General features: G+C 35.4%; 1 protein-coding gene across 1 annotated transcript in view; it reads left to right on the top strand.

Moving 5' to 3' along the window:
* Positions 1–17,450, top strand: part of ARAP2 (ArfGAP with RhoGAP domain, ankyrin repeat and PH domain 2) — a 169,065-nt gene that overhangs the window by 112,163 nt on the left and 39,452 nt on the right. The window contains exons 22-26 of the mRNA XM_044913011.1: positions 643–790; positions 2,273–2,341; positions 4,847–4,921; positions 7,702–7,819; positions 16,962–17,090. Coding sequence (XP_044768946.1) covers positions 643–790; positions 2,273–2,341; positions 4,847–4,921; positions 7,702–7,819; positions 16,962–17,090 — 539 coding nt within the window. The remainder of the gene's footprint in view (positions 1–642; positions 791–2,272; positions 2,342–4,846; positions 4,922–7,701; positions 7,820–16,961; positions 17,091–17,450) is intronic.

Genomic DNA, 17,450 nt, shown 5'->3' on the forward strand with positions numbered 1-17,450 from the left:
AGTTGACTCCTCTGTTCATGTCTGTTCATTGCAAAAAGCCACTCAGTAATATCCAAGAAAAGTATAATTGTATTTTTAAATTAAGTGTTTGCTTTCTGAGAGAGAATATCCAATTTTGAATAACCATACAAACACATGCTGCCAAATATTTTCTCACCTGATTTGCCCTTCTTGGAAAACTCAGCTCAGCCTTGAACCTTGAATTTGGAACTCTCTCCTATATGCCTCCCGATTCACCTTTCTTGCCTTGTTTCCTACTTCCCCCTATTCCCTCTTTCATTTATGCTTTAGTCCCTCAGTCATTTTCCACCATTGTGCAAGCACATCTTTAAGCCTTAGTCTCAGGTTGCACTGTTATCTGGAATTATTTGGATATGGTGGGTCCCTCCTCCAATCAACAAACAAGTACTGCTTTGTAACCTGTAGTCATATCTTCTTTTAGTTTTTTTCTTATGTTCTTAACTAGACTGTAAACTAGCTGAAAACAAGAACTGCAGTTTTCTTTAAATCACCACCATACCTGTTATATCAGAGACCTTCAATATGTGTGTGCTAAATAATGATAAATGGGTATTGTGACTAAAGTTCTATGAAATTTTCAAACAGAAGTGTTTGGTAATGAGCTATGCTTTTCTCTAACAGGGTTCAGAAATGCTCAGAAATCAATCACATGAATGCGCATAATTTGGCCTTGGTCTTTTCATCCTGTTTGTTTCAAACTAAGGGACAAACTAGTGAAGAAGTGAATGTAATCGAGGACTTAATTAATAATTATGTTGAGATATTTGAGGTAAATATTTTATATCCTGCCCTTGTTAAAATAGTTTTGATGTTACTGTTGGCAAATTAAAAAATACATTTTAGTTTGTTTATAATCAAGTCTTTTGAATATCTAAAAATAAAGGATAGTTATATGATTTTTAATACTTTAAATACAACTAGCCTTTTAAGCTGTAGCCATTCATTTTAAATTTGACTGCTTTGAAAGCCATCTGGTGTCTTTTGGACAGAGTATTTTCTATTTATGGCGTTTCTATGGCTTTTTTTTTTTCTTTGTCAGTATGTTGTATGTATTAAGTATGTCTACTCAGAGGTGTGAAATTATGAATTTCATAAATTTGGTAAGAGATACCAGGCTGATAACTTCTGCAATTGAATGCATTTTAGTGTTTTCTTTTAATTGTGTCTGAATTAGAAATGAAGAAAAACCTGAAATAATATCCTGTGGTTTTTACTAAGTCATCTATTCTAATTATTTGACTTTCATTTGCTATTTTATGAAGTCAATATATTCAGTGTTTCATCAGGAAACTGTCAGAATAAGGATGATTTCTTCGTTGAAAGAAGTAAAAATAGAGGAAATAAGCCCAGGATTTGAATATGGGGGGAGAATATAAGGGATCTGAGTCAAAGGTTCAGTTTCATCACTTAATTACCACTGGCATGGCTGTCATATAACCTTTGGGGGCTCTTTGTTAAATGGTGTTGTATAAGACTTCTTGTTTTCCAGGGTTATGGATATGTTAGTTGAAATCAAGTGGGTTAATGTAATAGGTTATTATATGTAGACTTACCTTCTTTAAGTGATCACAAGAGTCCTTAGCCAAAGGAAAGAAACTCTATTTTAATAAAATAAAAACACAGAGTTTTTATCTTAATTTATATAGGAATGGGCACCAAAATTGTTGGATTCTCTTTGCTCTTTGATCTCTTTTTTATTTTCTTTCTATATGTGTCCACTGTTTTTGATCAACAACAGCTTCTTTGCAATAATTCTGATGCTGAGAAATGAAAGAATTAGGAAAAAAAGTAATGTGTGGCTTTACGTGCTCTCTTTATTTTCTATTTTTGTACTGTTATGTGAATAAATAAATGGTTATCTTTGTAGTTTTGCTAACTCCAACTTGAAGTGGTGGAAATTTCGTATACACTTAATGAGCATTTCAGTTTGAGACTCAGTCTTGTCTCTCAACCTACATAAACTCTAGCAAATCATTCATAAGCCCTTCTGCTTATGAAGTTGCTTAGTGATAAAGCTTCCATTGATGGAATCCACAGTTTGAAGTGATGTCATCATAAAATGCTCTGAACTTTATGAGGCTCTGTCATGTTGGCTTATTTCTGCCCTAGCTGTGTGGGCCCATGCTGATTAAGATGGCCATTCTCATTTATTTTTAAATTGTTGGTCTTTAAATTCCTGAAGAGTTATGTGAGGATGAGTACCATCACTTCTTGTATTTTATTAGAATGTCCCAAATTATATTTTAAACAGGTTAAAGAAGACCAAGTCAAACAAATGGACATAGAAAATAGCTTTATTACCAAGTGGAAAGACACTCAAGTGAGTAGTATTAGTTAGATCTCCAAAGAATTAAAAAAAAAAACAAAAAAACAAAAAAAAAAAACCCAAAAACTTCTGTTGTAAGTAAAGATGTTTGTTGTATTTATTTTCAAGTTCCTATTTGAAGCAAAGTAAAAGTAATGGGGAAAAAAGAACCTAGATAAAATAGTTGCATATTTTTGCAGCATGATGCTTCTATGCAAAATGCCAAAGTATGTTAATGTAAATTTTTCAAAATACAGAGGGAAAAATCATTATTAATCTTATTAATGCCCTTTATAAAATCAATTTTTACTTACAAATGCGCTATTAAAAATGCCAGTGGATTTCAAAGGAAGCATTTAAAGCCAAAGAAATACTAGAGTAAATTGAAAATTCAGCTCTATAATGATTCTTTCCATTATGATTTTGAAAATATAAATTATTTCTTCTATGCTTTTGCTCTGCATGCTCTCAGATGATTATATTAGTGGAATGTTTCTAATGTCATCTTTGTCACATATGCTGATTTATGTCTTAAATTGACTATTTTCTAAACCTTCTTTTGCTTTCCTCAGTCGCATTATATTGGATTTGTGTGTTCAGGTTGCACTGCAGTTTTCCAGCATAGCTTTCCTTGTTTGGTGAACATTCACTGGATTTTCTCAAAATTCATATTTAATCTTCCTCTAATCACTTTGAATTGTAGTGGATACAGGATACCAGTGTAAATAATATCAATGGGTCAAATATATTCTGTTTATAGATATACTCAAAGAATGAGGCAAATACTTCCTTATTAGTCAGACTCTAAATTTACCTTATTCCTGAAATATTAGAAAAGTCACTGGAGCTACCATTCCATATGAAGGAGGGGAGGAAAACCTTCAATTCTAGTGCCCGAGATCCTGAGTACTAGTACTGTGATAGAGTACTTACCTAAGAAAGCATCTCCTCCATTTTGACCCTAAGTCATTAATGCAGGCTCCAGAGGAGTTATCCCTAACACTAAAAAATCTGGCTCATTGAGTTGAATTGAATTACTTGAATTACTGCTTTCTGGGGAGTTTCAGTCATGAAATAAAGGGTTGTATGAGCCCAAGGGATAATCTTTGGCAGTATTACCTATGTTGTTATTAGATCAAGTATGAGTGTCCTTTTGCATTTTTATCTTTTATATTCATATTACAATAATGAGTCTTGGCTGCTTTTTAATTAAGTATAAGTCACTAAGTAGAGGAAAAGAATTGTCTATAAAATAGAGTAACTGGACCAGAAAAGTAGACGACTTTGGAGAAACCTGTTATTTCACGTGCGTTTTTCTCTAATCCATTGAAAACTCTGCTATAGCGTATTTTTCTGACAGCCTCCATGTCTTATCCCTGTTTGAATTTCTTAGCTATTCTTGTTTTGGCTTCTCTCTCTGAGTCCTTTGTGTTTGCGTTTTTAATTTTTAAAATGTGTCCTTCCTGGAGAGTTGTTTATGCAAACACAGTGAAAAGTAGAAATGTCAACTGTATCGTTTCTTCCCTCGAATTTTTGTGTAGTTTTGAAAGTGAGGAAGAAAAATTGGAAATAAGGTTTTCTAAGTCTGTAGTGCCAGAATAATTAAGAACACTTCCTCAAAGTTCCTTTTTAATGTTTTCCTCACTAATTTCTTCATCAGGTTTTATTTTTAGTCAAATTTAACTTCAGAATGATTGTTTCTCCAATATCATTTTTTTTTTAAATTGAGAGATACTATTTCTAAGTGGTTACATAACTTAAGGCAATTTCTGAAAAAAGCTACTCAAAATATTTTTCATGGATTCCTTTGGTTTTTCATTACCCTTTTCCACATTATACTGTCGATCTACATAGTGATATCTTATGGTTTTTATTTTCTGGATTGTCTCTTCTTCACTTAATATGTCTCCTGGGATATAATAGTGACCCAAATATTGGAACACTACATGGTTGGCTGACGATAATTAAAATAAAAGCTTCTCTTTTTCATCTACCTTATTCTAGCACTTCACTTTTTTTTCTTTGCTAAATATATTTTCTCTATTTTTAGTTTTAATACAGCTCCAACCTAATTTATCCTCAAATTTCAATTTTTGATATATCTCTTTGAAAATTTAGCAACACCTTTTTTCCCTTTTAAATAATGGTATTATACCCACACTGTAGCTTAGAGCACAATTACATATGGATCATTTGCACTTCTCATTTTGTTTGTCCTATTCATGGTGATGGCTCTTCTAACTTCTCTTGTTGACGTCAGCCTGTTCCCATTGTAGCCAGATTCATTATTTTACCAAGAATATTCAGGACATTAAACTCTTGGTTAAGAGATGAAAAAAAAAATTGCACTGGGATTACATCATTTGTGTAGATTCCTTGTCAACCGCATCTAGAAAATGTGTATCATCATGCTATCGACAGGCTGATTTCACTATTATGAAATATTTAGAAATAGGGCTAGGACTTTGTGTCTTAAGTGTCATACTTACATTTGTTGTTTTCACATCTGCCCCTTTCTAGGTTTCCCAGGCTGGAGATTTGTTAATCGAAGTGTATGTAGAAAGGAAGGAACCTGACTGCAGTATTATAATTCGGGTGAGTCCTAAAGATGGATGTAAAGAGTACTTTTGGAAGTTGCCAGTATTAATATGCATTAATTCCTGTATCTTGAATTCTCCATTATTTCTTATATTTTATTTTACCTGTCTCGTTCAAACAATGATTGATAGGATTGACTTTTTATTCCAAAATCCTCCAGGAATTCCATGTTTTAGTCATTTGGAAAGAGAACATCTTAGATGCTTTAGGTTATGGTTAGGATTTTCTGTAGGTTCTAGAAAATAACCTGACCTCAAATACTTGTTTCTCCCCTTCATAGCATCTTAACATTAGGCAAGTTAACTTACTCTGAATTGCAATCATCTCACCTGTAAAATGAGGATAATTAGAGCATTTACATCATATCATTGATGTGAGTCCTCAATAGGATACTGCTTCTAAAACAGTAAATTGCTTGGCACATAATTGTTTAATAAATAATCAATACTACTAGTCCTATATTATTTTTATTATTTATTAATAGTCTTCCACTCTTGTATTCTAGACTAACTTCCTATCTTCCAATTTATTTGAATATTGGACAACTCCTCTTTTTTGAGAATATGAATCTTTTTTTTTCTTTTTTTTTCTGAATTAAAAGTGTCCTTGTGCTGCCATATTCTGTATTCCGTCTGCCTTAGGGAGGGTAACGGTGATAATTCAGTTTCCTACTCAGTTAAGACTACATTCTCTGTATGAGGAAGACATTCTGCCATCTAAAGTCCAAGATTTAAATAGAGTCTTATATATTTCTGGACTTTAGTTTTGTTAAATATATTGTAATCACTCATTTATATTTTTTAATGATTACATATTATGTCTCTGTGGCACTGGTTAACTCACTTAGAACATGGCGTGAACTACTACAGTCATAAGTCGCTAAGAGGCAGGAGTCTTGCCACTCCTTGGCCACATCAAATTTCTTATGCTGCTTGTGGTTTGTTGATAATAGGGGACACAAGGAAGTAGTACAGATAATCAGCACAAGTTCATCGTTAATGCTAGAAGAGGTAGTCAATTCAAAGCACATGACTTAGCTCCACCTACACACAAACTGTTTAGCAGCTCATTTTAATTTTATCTTATCGATAAGACCATAACACAAGTTATTACAATAGACCAAAATTCTTATTTTAAGTATATGCATGTAAAGGACTGCCCAGTTTCACCTATAACAACTCCAAATTCTCTTTAAAAACATAACAAAAACTATGTAAAAATAATCATTAATATTTGTTTCATGCTTGAGACTTTAGAAAACTCTTCAGTTATATTTATTTCAGCTGGTCGTTACCTCAGCCCCAGGAGATAGGTGAAGCAAGTAATGTCTCAAGTTTACATGAATACAAACTGGGAATTAAAAGTATTAAGGCCAGAACACATTCCTTGATCATCATATTCCTAACCTGATGATCATCATACTGATTTGTATATTCCTTGGAGTAATGATTTCCAAAGCATGCTTTGTGTAGTTCTAGTACTTCTGGGGGTTCCCTGTCCTTGGGAGTCTTTGGGGACAAGGAATGGAGTTCCAGTTCCTGTGTCAACTTGAGGCACTCCCGGCTGACTCCTTCACAGTTTGGTTTCTCATTAATTTATTATTTTAAGAAAGGGTATGCTTCTTTAAAAATGTAAAGCCATTGAGGTGTGAGCAGCATTATTGAAATGATTCATCTAATGTTTCTGTTGCTTAAAGTTTTCCAGTTTTCCCAGATAGTGAGGTTTTTTATTCTTTTAAGATTATATTTAGTTGGGATTTTAAAAATAAAAACCAGTGGACTTTATTGTATCATTCATATCTTCCCGAAGAAAGCTATACATTCCACAAAGTACAGAAGATGGACCGTAGGAGTTACCTGTAACAGAGTGTGTTTTATGTTACATATGTGTGATATGCTTATGTACTGGACAGGAGAAATGGTAATGAGCACATTCCTTTTTGAAGAAATTTTTAAATGGGTACATGCTTTTACTGAAAAAGTGCAAACTAGGTTGCAGTTGCAGTATCCTAATGTTTAAAACATCTTCTGTTTGTTTAATGTTATAACTAAATTCATATTGAAAAAAGCCAGCTTGCTTTTGTCCAGTATGCATTTAAGATTGGCAAAAACAAAAAGAAGAAGAAACCAGTCAAAAACCCCAAAAGTCCCTGAAGAAGATGGTGTGCTTATGTCATGGCCTGAGGCTTTGGGACTCTTGTGGAGCTGGCCCCAAGGCTGGCATTGCAGACTCTGCCCTCTGCCCTGAAATCCTGGCTCCAGCATGCTTTGGTATCCCACCGTCTGTCGCTTGGCACGGCAGGGCACACCACAGACCACTAGAACCCTGGGGCTTTTTGGCATGGTAGACAGCAATCGACTGTGTATAATTCAGGGCCCAGACTGAATAAACCAAACCACTTTGAACTCTTGATTATTGAACTGATGAGTGAAAATTTTTAGTCCTGGAATACCATTGGATTCACTGTCTGGTGAAGGTCTTTCTGTGTATGACTGGTACCTTCTTCCCTCCTTGAGTGATCTAATTGCTCACTAAGTGAGAAAAAAAATATTCCTGATTATGTGTATTTTGTAATATCTTTTTCCACTCACATTACATTTTACGGAGAAGATCGGAACAGGCTGTTTTTCCTGTGTGCTTAGAGAAGCTAGGTAAACATACTAAGTAAGAAACTTGGAGCATCATAAGTTGGTAAATGGGGTGAGCACTATTGGCCCTGTCATTAGGCGACTTCTGTGTCTGACATACATTCTGAAGAAATTTTGCCTCTCTTATAGATATCTCCTGTGATGGAAGCAGAGGAATTAACTAATGATATATTAGCAATAAAAAATATAATTCCTACGAAAGGTGATATTTGGGCCACATTTGAAGTCATTGAAAATGAAGAGCTGGGTAAGTGATTTTCATGCTAGGATTCTTAAATTCCTTATAGTGTGAAGAAGTACTATTTTTGTGACAAGTCATTAAAACATGTTTTTTAAATATTAACATCTCATTTTGAATTCCCTTCTACCTCAGTGCCTATGTTAATATGTTATTGCCACTTGAGGTTGACCTCCTATGATTTTACTCATCTCAGTAATTATTGACTATAAAAATATAGTGCAAAGCATTAGGCATCTATGTTGCTGCTTTATGAAATAGGCCTTTGTTTATAAGGACAAGCAGTTTGATTTGTAACCATATGGCCACCCACCTCCTTGCTATATACTACTCTTTTAACAAAAACAAAGAGTGTTGATTTAAAAGATTATTATTTTAAAAAACAATTTGTTTTAAGCCTAGTGGACTCTTATTTTTGGCTTTTTCCCTGTCCTCTGTCTTTAGTGGAGTGGATCAGATACCTTGTCATCTTTTATCTCAGAGGCAGAAAGATGAAGAGAGCTTTTAAAACACCTTGACTATTCCAGTAGTCAAATGCTAAATAAGCTTTACATTCTAATGACACCATTTGGTTTTAAAGACCTCTAGGAAAAAAAAAAAAAAAAAAGATGCAGAAAGTCTTTGTACCTTGACCATCTGTCTAGCTGATACCTACTAAGGTCTTGGACCCTTTCAAGTATAGTTGTCAAACTGCCAAAAGTAAAATCTTGCCAACTGCAAGCTCAAGATAAAAATTAAAATTCAACGTTGAAGTACTCCATCGTGTATTATTAGGAGTGTTGCAGTCAATGTTAGAATGAATGGGATGTCAGATACTTTGTCTTTCATTAGTTCATCTTGATGTTTTCATTTCTTTCTTTTTATTGTGCATGATTCTTTAAAAATCTAATTTGTTTCCTGAGATTAAGAATTCCTCATATCAGTGAGATCATATAATACATGTCTTTCTCTGATTGACTTATTTCGCTCAGCATAATACCCTCCAGTTCCATCCACGTCGTTGCAAATGGCAAGATTTCAGGAAACAAACTGAGGGTTGCTGGAGTGGTGGGCGATGGGAGGGATGAGGTGGCTGGGTGATAGACATCGGGGAGGGTATGTGCTATGGTGAGTGCTGTGAATTGTGTAAGACTGTTGAATCACAGACCTGTACCCCTGAAACAAATAATACATTATATGTTAAAAAAAAGAAGATAGTAGGAAGGGAAAAATGAAGGTGGGGAAATTGGAGGGGGAGAGGAACCATGAGAGACAATGGACTCTGAGAAACAAACTGAGGGTTCTAGAGGGGAAGGGGGGTGGGAGGATGGGTTAGCCTGGTGATGGGTATTAAAGAGGGCACGTATTGAATGTAGCACTGGGTGTTATATGCAGACAATGAATCATGTAACACTACATCAGAAACTAATGATGTAATGTATGGTGATTAACATAACATAAAAAAATCTAATTTGTATTCAAAAGTAATTTTTTTTTTAATATTCATTGTCAAGAGTACATGACTCCCATGCTTTGGTGTTGGTTCACACTGTGTCTCCCCATACTCAATCACCCCATTTACAGGAAGTGGTCTCGCAGGTGATCAGTATGACCCCCCGTTCCGCCCCCCACCCCCAGCTTCCAAGTCCAGTTGATTTGCTTCAGGCTTTACTTGTCCTTTCTGTAGAGTTTATTGTTAATGAGCATTCCCTTTCCTTTTGAAGGTCTTCACTCTGTTTTTGACACTGTGTGGATGCTCCTCCTGGCTCTCTAATCGTTTTATCTCATTTGTCAATTCTTCTTCTGTCTATCCCCTAAGTGGTAGGTTTCTACTGACCCAAGCTCCTTTGCCATCTTTTCTTATTTTACATGTTCTTTATAGATAATCCCTTCCTTCTTTGTGCTTGCCTAACCTGCATGAGCTGGTGTTTTCCCAGTGCATCTTTACTCTCCCCCGTCTGGCCCACCAGCTGACCTCCTTTAAAACACATACTAAGGGTTCTTTGCACTTTGTCTTATCTGATAGTGCCTATCACATGGATTTATATTCATCTCTTGAGAGCTCCTTGGAAGGAAGGGGGGTACTTTCTTTTTTCTATATCAAGTATCTGGCATAGTGCCTTGGACATAGTTTCCAGACAATTAAAATCTACTGAATAAGTGAAGCACAATTTTTGCATTACTGTAGGTATATGGATGGTGCAGTCTTTCGATTTTTGTTGTTTCATTTTAAGAAAAGGGGGTGGGTTACTAGCTTCATCATATTTGTGAGTAAAAGATAACTGTATCTTTCTGAATTACAAATAAGATCATATTGTTCCACCATTTAAAACCCTTTTATTATTTCCTCATTGCCTATCCTTCAAGATCCAGTTCAACTAATCTTTCTTCCTTGATGATGTTTAGATGAACATAGTTCTTCTCAGGGAGCTTTTCCTGATTACTTGTTTATTGATCTATAATACTGCATATTATCTACTTGTAGAATACTAATGTATATATATCTGGCTCTGTCCTAGACCATATGTTTTTTAGGACATTTATCATGTTTTTTAGACCTTTATACCTGTCACTACCTCTAGTAGAATGCATTGATGTGGAACATACCCTACAAGTATCTTGTTAACTGTGGTGGGACAAAAAATAGATACATTCTGAACTCGAGTGACTTGGACTGTTGCTCTTTGGATCAGATGTATCAAAATGTGGAAGGTACATGAGAAGTGATTTCTGCTTACAGATTAACAATCACTAGGAGATCTCAAGGCCCTGGTTAGCTCTTAGACAGCTGATTGTTTCCTATATGCTTCTGTTTTTGTTGTTTTTATTAGGAGATCCACAGCAAAATCATGAATCATGGATCTGGGGTAGGTATCCTCTCCCCACTACTCTTACTCTCTCGAGGATTGAATCAAAGAATATCTCTGTGTCACATCGCTGGAGCTTTGTGCCTGTGGGCATTGGTGCTCCTGACTGAGAGGAGCATGCAGAATGAATGAGGATAGGTAGGAATTATATATAGCTAGAAGAGAGATTGCCATATATCTGGAAACAGTTACTAGATTTCTCTTGGAAAATGAAGGGATGCTTACTCAGAAAATGAGTATCAACTTGAATATGACAATTAGTACATCACAAATGGTGAGATTGGATTGTTTCCCCCCCCCCCTTGGTTCCTTTTCTCCAATTAAAAAAAAAAAGTTTTGATGAGAATATAAAAAGACTTAGGAGACCTCAAGTCGTTTGGATTCGCAAATATCTAAATATATAATCAAAGGAACACCCCATGTACACCAAGAAAAAAGACATTTGATGGAGTTAAGAATTCAGATTTGGCATGGTTTTAACATTTGGTCAACTCTTTAAGTAGAATTCTCTGGAAGAGAAAGCTAAGATCATTTTTACTGCTTCTGAGGGAGCAGGGCTGGGAAAGCAGCAGAGGGGCCTGGGACTGTGCTGGCTTACTGAAGCAGATGGGAACCTGTGTTCCACCTGACCTTCTGAAATGTTAAAAGCTTTATTTCTAGTAACATGCAGGGAGGCTAAAGTGAAATATAAAAAGAAGATAAAAGTGAAGGCGTTGGTAGTCACAAGACTGTAAGTTGATAGGAAGAATGTCAGCGGGGGAATTGTTGTTTTTTCAAATGTAAAGATAAATCCCCCCAAGTAACAAAGTAACCAAAAATAAATAGGTAAATAGGTAAGTAAGTGAATCAGAAGTGCTGGATTTTATTTTAGGTGTCAGTAAATTTTAAAGCAATAGTTTTCTACCCTATCCTATCCACTGCCCCTTTTTATAATATTTTGTAATGTTCCTTTTACTCTTCTGAGATAATCTATTATACTTACATTTAAAAAAATTATTATTACCTAATTATATAAAAATAAGCAAATATAGTATAAATGCTCAGACACTCCTAGATGGTTGAGGATAATGAAAATAGATTTTTTTTTTTTTAAGATTTTATTTATTTGTCAGAGAGAGAGCAAGCACAAGCATGGGCAGCGGTGGGCAGAGGGAGAAGCAGGCTCCCTGCTGAGCAAGAAGCCCGATGGTGGGACTCCATCCCAGGATGCGGGGATCATGACCTGAGCCGAAGGCAGACGCTTAACCGACTGAGCCACCCAGGCGTCCCTGAAAATAGATTCTTTTTTTTTTTTTAAAGATTTTATTTATTTATTTGACAGAGACACAGTGAGAGAAGGAACACAAGCAGGGGGAGTGGGAGAGGGAGAAGCAGGCTTCCCGAGGAGCAGGGGGCACGATGTGGGACTCAGTCCCAGGACCCTGGGATCATGACCCAAGCCGAAGGCATACCCCCAATGACTGAGCCACCCCGGCACCCCTGAAAATAGATTCTTAAACCTATAGATGGAATTACCATGGATGTAACAACTGCAGATGCAGACTGAAGCATGTCCATTTGTGACTCATGTATCATTAGCATCGTTACTGTCATTGGTGAAAGTGTCTTAGTCCATTTGGGCTGCTCTAACCCTTCTGTAGACTGAGGGCTTATAAATAATAGAAATTATTTTTCACAGTTCTGGAGGCTGGGAAGTTTCACAAGATCAAGGTGCCAGTAGATTCAGTGTCTGGTGAGAGCCTGCTTCGGGCTTCATAGAGGGCTTGTCTTCTCCCTGTGTTCTCACATGGTGGAAGGGAGCTCTTTGGGGTCTCATTTATTTTAAAAGGGTACTAATCCCATTCATGAGGGCTCTGTGCACATGACCTCCAGAAGGCCCTACCTACTAATACCATCACATTTGAGATTAGATTCTGACATACAAAGAGTAATCTTGTTTTGCTTATCTGGTAGTCAAATTGATGGAAAAATATGTCATATTAAAACCATATAAATATTTTGAGAATATATATGTAAACCTGAGTTAGATTCTAGGCTCAGTTAATTTATAAACTGGTTTTTCCTCTAAGTGAATGTCTAATGGGACATTTGAAATTTGTACTGGATAAAGAAAAGTCATTCTTTGTCTCATTGAAAGATGCCAAACATCCTTAACCCACTGCTGCCAATCACTAAGACAAGCTGAAACCCACCTTAGGAGAAGGTATCACCTCATGAAGAGCTAACCTTCTCAAGTATGCTCTTATTTTAATGCTTCATCTTAAAACTGAAGCTCTCCTCTGCAGATGTAGTCCCATATCCTCAGGGCCTTTACATGCTGGAAAAAAGTAAATAAATAACCACCCAGGGGGCCTAATTTAAGTAGACTTCTTCACTGAGAGGTTCAAGTTTGTGAAGCAGTTACATTCTCTAAAGCAATATCGTAACAAAGCGTTTTCTTGTTTCTTCCTTATAGTTAATGTGATATGAAAGATCTGTTCATTTTCTTTTTTAAGATTTTATTTATTTGAGAGAGAGAGAGTGAGTGAGAGAGAGAGGACACAGGAGCAGGGGCAGAGGAAGAGGGAGAAGCAGACTCCCACTGAGCAAGGAGCCCTATAGGGGGCCTCTGGGATCATGACCTGAGCCTCAGGCAACTGCTTAACCGACTGAGCCACCTAGGTGCCCCAGATCTGTTCATTTATTTAATCAAGATTCTTTCCAGCCTCTCTCCTGATGACACAGAAAGTGCTTTCACCCTCTGATTGTGGACAGGACAGAGAAAAACTTGCACAGCTCTTAGTTTCGGACTAAGAATTTAACTATTGAGGGAATCATCATTGTTTCAGGAAATCCTGTGTCACTACTGCCAGAAATTTAAGGATAACACCCGTTATTTGGAGTGCAATCAAGATGAACTAATGAAAGACAAAGTATCTGACATCCCATTCATTCTAACATTTGGAGTGCAAAATGGATAGTTCTCTCTTTAACAAGGGAGGCCAGGTTTATTCTGTGACCCTGATTTTAAGATACTGATAATGTGATTTACCTAGCTAAATAACCACCTCCGTAACCTTTTCTTCTCAAATAACTACACTGAATTTTCAGCAATTTTTATGCTATAGATAGTATGCAACTGAGTTATTTATTTCTAGTAATGCCCTAATGCCAGATGACGTGCATACCATATAATCTATCATGACAGATGGTTTGCAAATGGAACTATAAATAAAAACTTGTTTATTTGTAGGAATTTATATTCCAGCAATGTTTGATGTCTCAGTTTTCCCTGCCTATTATCTCTTAAGGTAGATTTTAATGCCATTTTATAAATGTAGCATTTGGTAGTCTAATAAATACTTTTCATCCCATGTTTCAGCTCTTTCTTTTATACAGGAACTTGGATCTTCAGGATTTTCATTCTCCTGAAGCATTTCATACTGTGATACTGATGAGAAAAACATACTTGACAAATTTTTTTGCAAATCTGTATTTACTTCTGTATCTATGGTGTCAGTAATACTGTGATTTCAGTATAACTAAGAACACTTTAGATCTGTCACTGTAGTATCTACTTCTAATAGTGACCCTCTTTAATACCAATGTTCTGATACTTGGAAGTCTCATTACCAATTTAATCTTGTAATAAAGAAGAGGGAGTTTTTATTTCAGTCCAGATACTGTTTTCCGGTTAGGAATACAATTCTCACTTCCAAGCCAACTGTGGGCTCATCAGTTTCGTTAAGTGCAGGATGTTGAAACAAAGTATTATTTCCTTATCATCTTCTCACAATGATAGGCAAGGGAAGGGGGAAGTATGAACTGACCTTCTTTTCACTTTTGTTACCTTGTTTGGTCCTCAAAAAAATTTTAGCAATTTGATGCTTTTTTCCCCAAATTACATGTGAGAAAATCATTATGGAGTTTACATAGTTGCCCAAAGTAAGACTTAAGTGTGGCATTTAAAAATATTGGGCTTGAAAGTAAGATAGATTTGAGGTTCAAATCTTTGTTCTTCCCTTGAACCAGCTAGGGTTTGACTTTAGGCAAGTCAGCTCTGATCCTTGGGTTCCTTTACATGTAAAATATGAATGATACCTAATGAAGAGTGCTGTGTAGATTAAAAGTGATAACAGATGCAAAGTATTCAGTATGTATAATGTCTGATACATAGTTATTCCAGAAATGGCAACTGTTAATGGTAACAGTAGTATCCCAGAGATTGCAAGTAGTGGAACCAAGGATTAGGTAATGTCAAATGTAAAAAGAGTGCTCATTCTATTACTAGTTTTTTTTTTTTTTTTAAATACAGTTAATTCTAATTATAACCTCCACTAATAGAAGACAGCCATTTATGGAGTAATCAAAAATTGAATTTATAACTTTGGCAATTTATGGGAAATTATAATTTTCATCAAACCTTTAGAAAACTTGAAGAGGAGGGGTGCCTGGGTGGCTCAGTTGGTTAAGCATCTGCCTTCAGCTCAGGTCATGATCACAGGGTCCTGGGATTGAGCCCCACATTGGGCTCCCTGCTCAGCGGGGAGCAGCCTGCTTCTCCCTCTCCCTCTGCCCCTCCCCCCTGCTCGTGCTTGCTCTCTCTCCCTCTCTCTCTTTCTTGCTCAAATATTTTTAAAAAATTACTTGAAGAAAAATGGAATTGATAAAGCACAGAATTTGTCTGAATTTACAAAGAATTTTGTCTGCTGATTCATTTACAAATATTTTCTGTTAATTATAGTCCACCATAGAAATTCATGAGATACTTCATTCCTTGAGTGTTTATTGAATGTTTATTATGTACTTAGCAGTCTGCTGTGTACAAAGGATATATTTGTGAATAAGAGGTAGATTTGCCTTTAAGATGTATGGCTTAGTCGCTCATTTTTTTGTTGTTTTTTGTGGGTTTTCTTTCTTTCTTTTTTCTTTTTTGGTAATTGCCATCATCATAGTGAGTAGGATTGCTCCAGTGAGCATAGAATGCAGAACTGTATTTCCTTATACTGAACAGTAAGCAAAAATCTGGTTCTTTACACTGGAAGCAGAAAAACTTGTTTTCTTCTTTGGTGGACCTGAGATTATTGATAAGTTCTGGAATGCTGTGGTCATAGCAGGGGAGATCAGTATTAAGGAGGATGTGATATATTTGGTCATTTTACTTTTGATTTTATCATCAATTAAAATATCATGGTCCTGTATGATACTCTTGACATGCTCTTTCTTGTTTGTCATTAGCATTCTTACTTCAACTGAAAATGAAAACCCAGAATGCTGTGCACTTTGTATTTAGGAAGGGATGAAAGAGTTGAATTGACTTATACATGGCAATGATCCTGAAAAAGCTGCATCAGCATCTTTATGTAAAAGCTGATGTTCTTGCTGTTTCAATTATGCCATTTTCAGGGTACTGTGAAAAGGTTTCAGTTTCCTTTTTTCCGAGCATATGTTTTCTGTTGTAACATTTTATTAACTGATTGTCATGTTTTGATCAGGAAAAAACTTTCTATGAAGCTTTGATTATAATTGTAAAAACCAGTTTTTTTAACTCTATGCTAAAAATTTGTGATATATTTAAATATATGATTGCCTAAAACAAAACATATGGATGGGTATTTATCAAGAAGAAATCTGTAGGATGTCATTAACGTCTTACTTTTGGACTATTGTATCAACAGTTACTGTATAATATTGCCACATAATAATTCTGATTGATATTTTCACTAATAGACATAAATGACTTAGTAGTATTTTATGATTATTTTCATCCATTCTCTGTTGAAAGCATATTTTATAATTTATGTTAATTGTGATATTATCAGCTATAAATTGTTCACTGGTATTGATCAGAAATTAGAACATGCTAATCATGTTGGGATAAACAAAGGTTATTACTTACTACTAAACCAAATTAACTTTGTTAGTCCTTTTACAATTCATTACTTGCAAATGCAAATAGCTTTCCATAAGCAAACCAGAATGTTATATGAATTAAGAAGAAGATGGGATAAGAAACTGGTTTCTTTTACAAAAGGGTAGCATTATTTTTGAGATTTTATCTGAAGGATAGCACCTCTGAATTTTTTTTTTTCAAAAGCTGAGTAACAAATGTCCCTGCACAGATTCATTTATATAGTAAATTTTATGGTATGCTTAATGGTGTTCTAGGTGTTAGGGTCTCTTCTGTGTAGTCCTAACATTGTTACTGTATAACATAAGATATGGTTATATTTTTTGTTGCATACAGATCTTTTTTAAAGGATTTTTTAAAATGTATAAAAACTGATATTTTTTTTTTCAATTTGATTTGGTGTTATTCTTTGCAGAACGCCCTCTTCACTACACAGAAAATGTATTGGAACAGGCGCTTCGGTGGAGTTCATTAGCTGAACCTGGCTCTGCTTATCTTGTGGTGAAGAGATTCTTAACCATTGATACAATTAAACACTATAATGGTAGGTATTGTTATTTCACATTGCAACTACAATTGAAAATTCAAGTGGCTAAAGGATAGTTATTATGGCATAAGTATTATTTGATAATGTAAAAAATGGGAAGCTGAATACAGAATCCACTTGACACAGTATTGTAGGATTGGAAGAAGACTATCTAGACAGAAGTCCCAAGTGCCAGATGCAGATTTTCCTGGAGAGTAGCACTCTGCTAATAGTTGACTAATTTGAGAGTCCCAGGTTAAGGTTTTTGTAATGAATCGTTTATATTTTTAAAAGGACTTTTGCAATACTTAATGTGTTTTTCTAATTTTTAGATAGATGGTGATTCTTCTTCCTGAATTATGTTTCCATTTGAAAGTT

Source organism: Neomonachus schauinslandi, chromosome 2, assembly GCF_002201575.2.
Source record: "Neomonachus schauinslandi chromosome 2, ASM220157v2, whole genome shotgun sequence".
In the NCBI taxonomy this organism is placed as follows: Eukaryota; Metazoa; Chordata; class Mammalia; order Carnivora; family Phocidae; genus Neomonachus; species Neomonachus schauinslandi.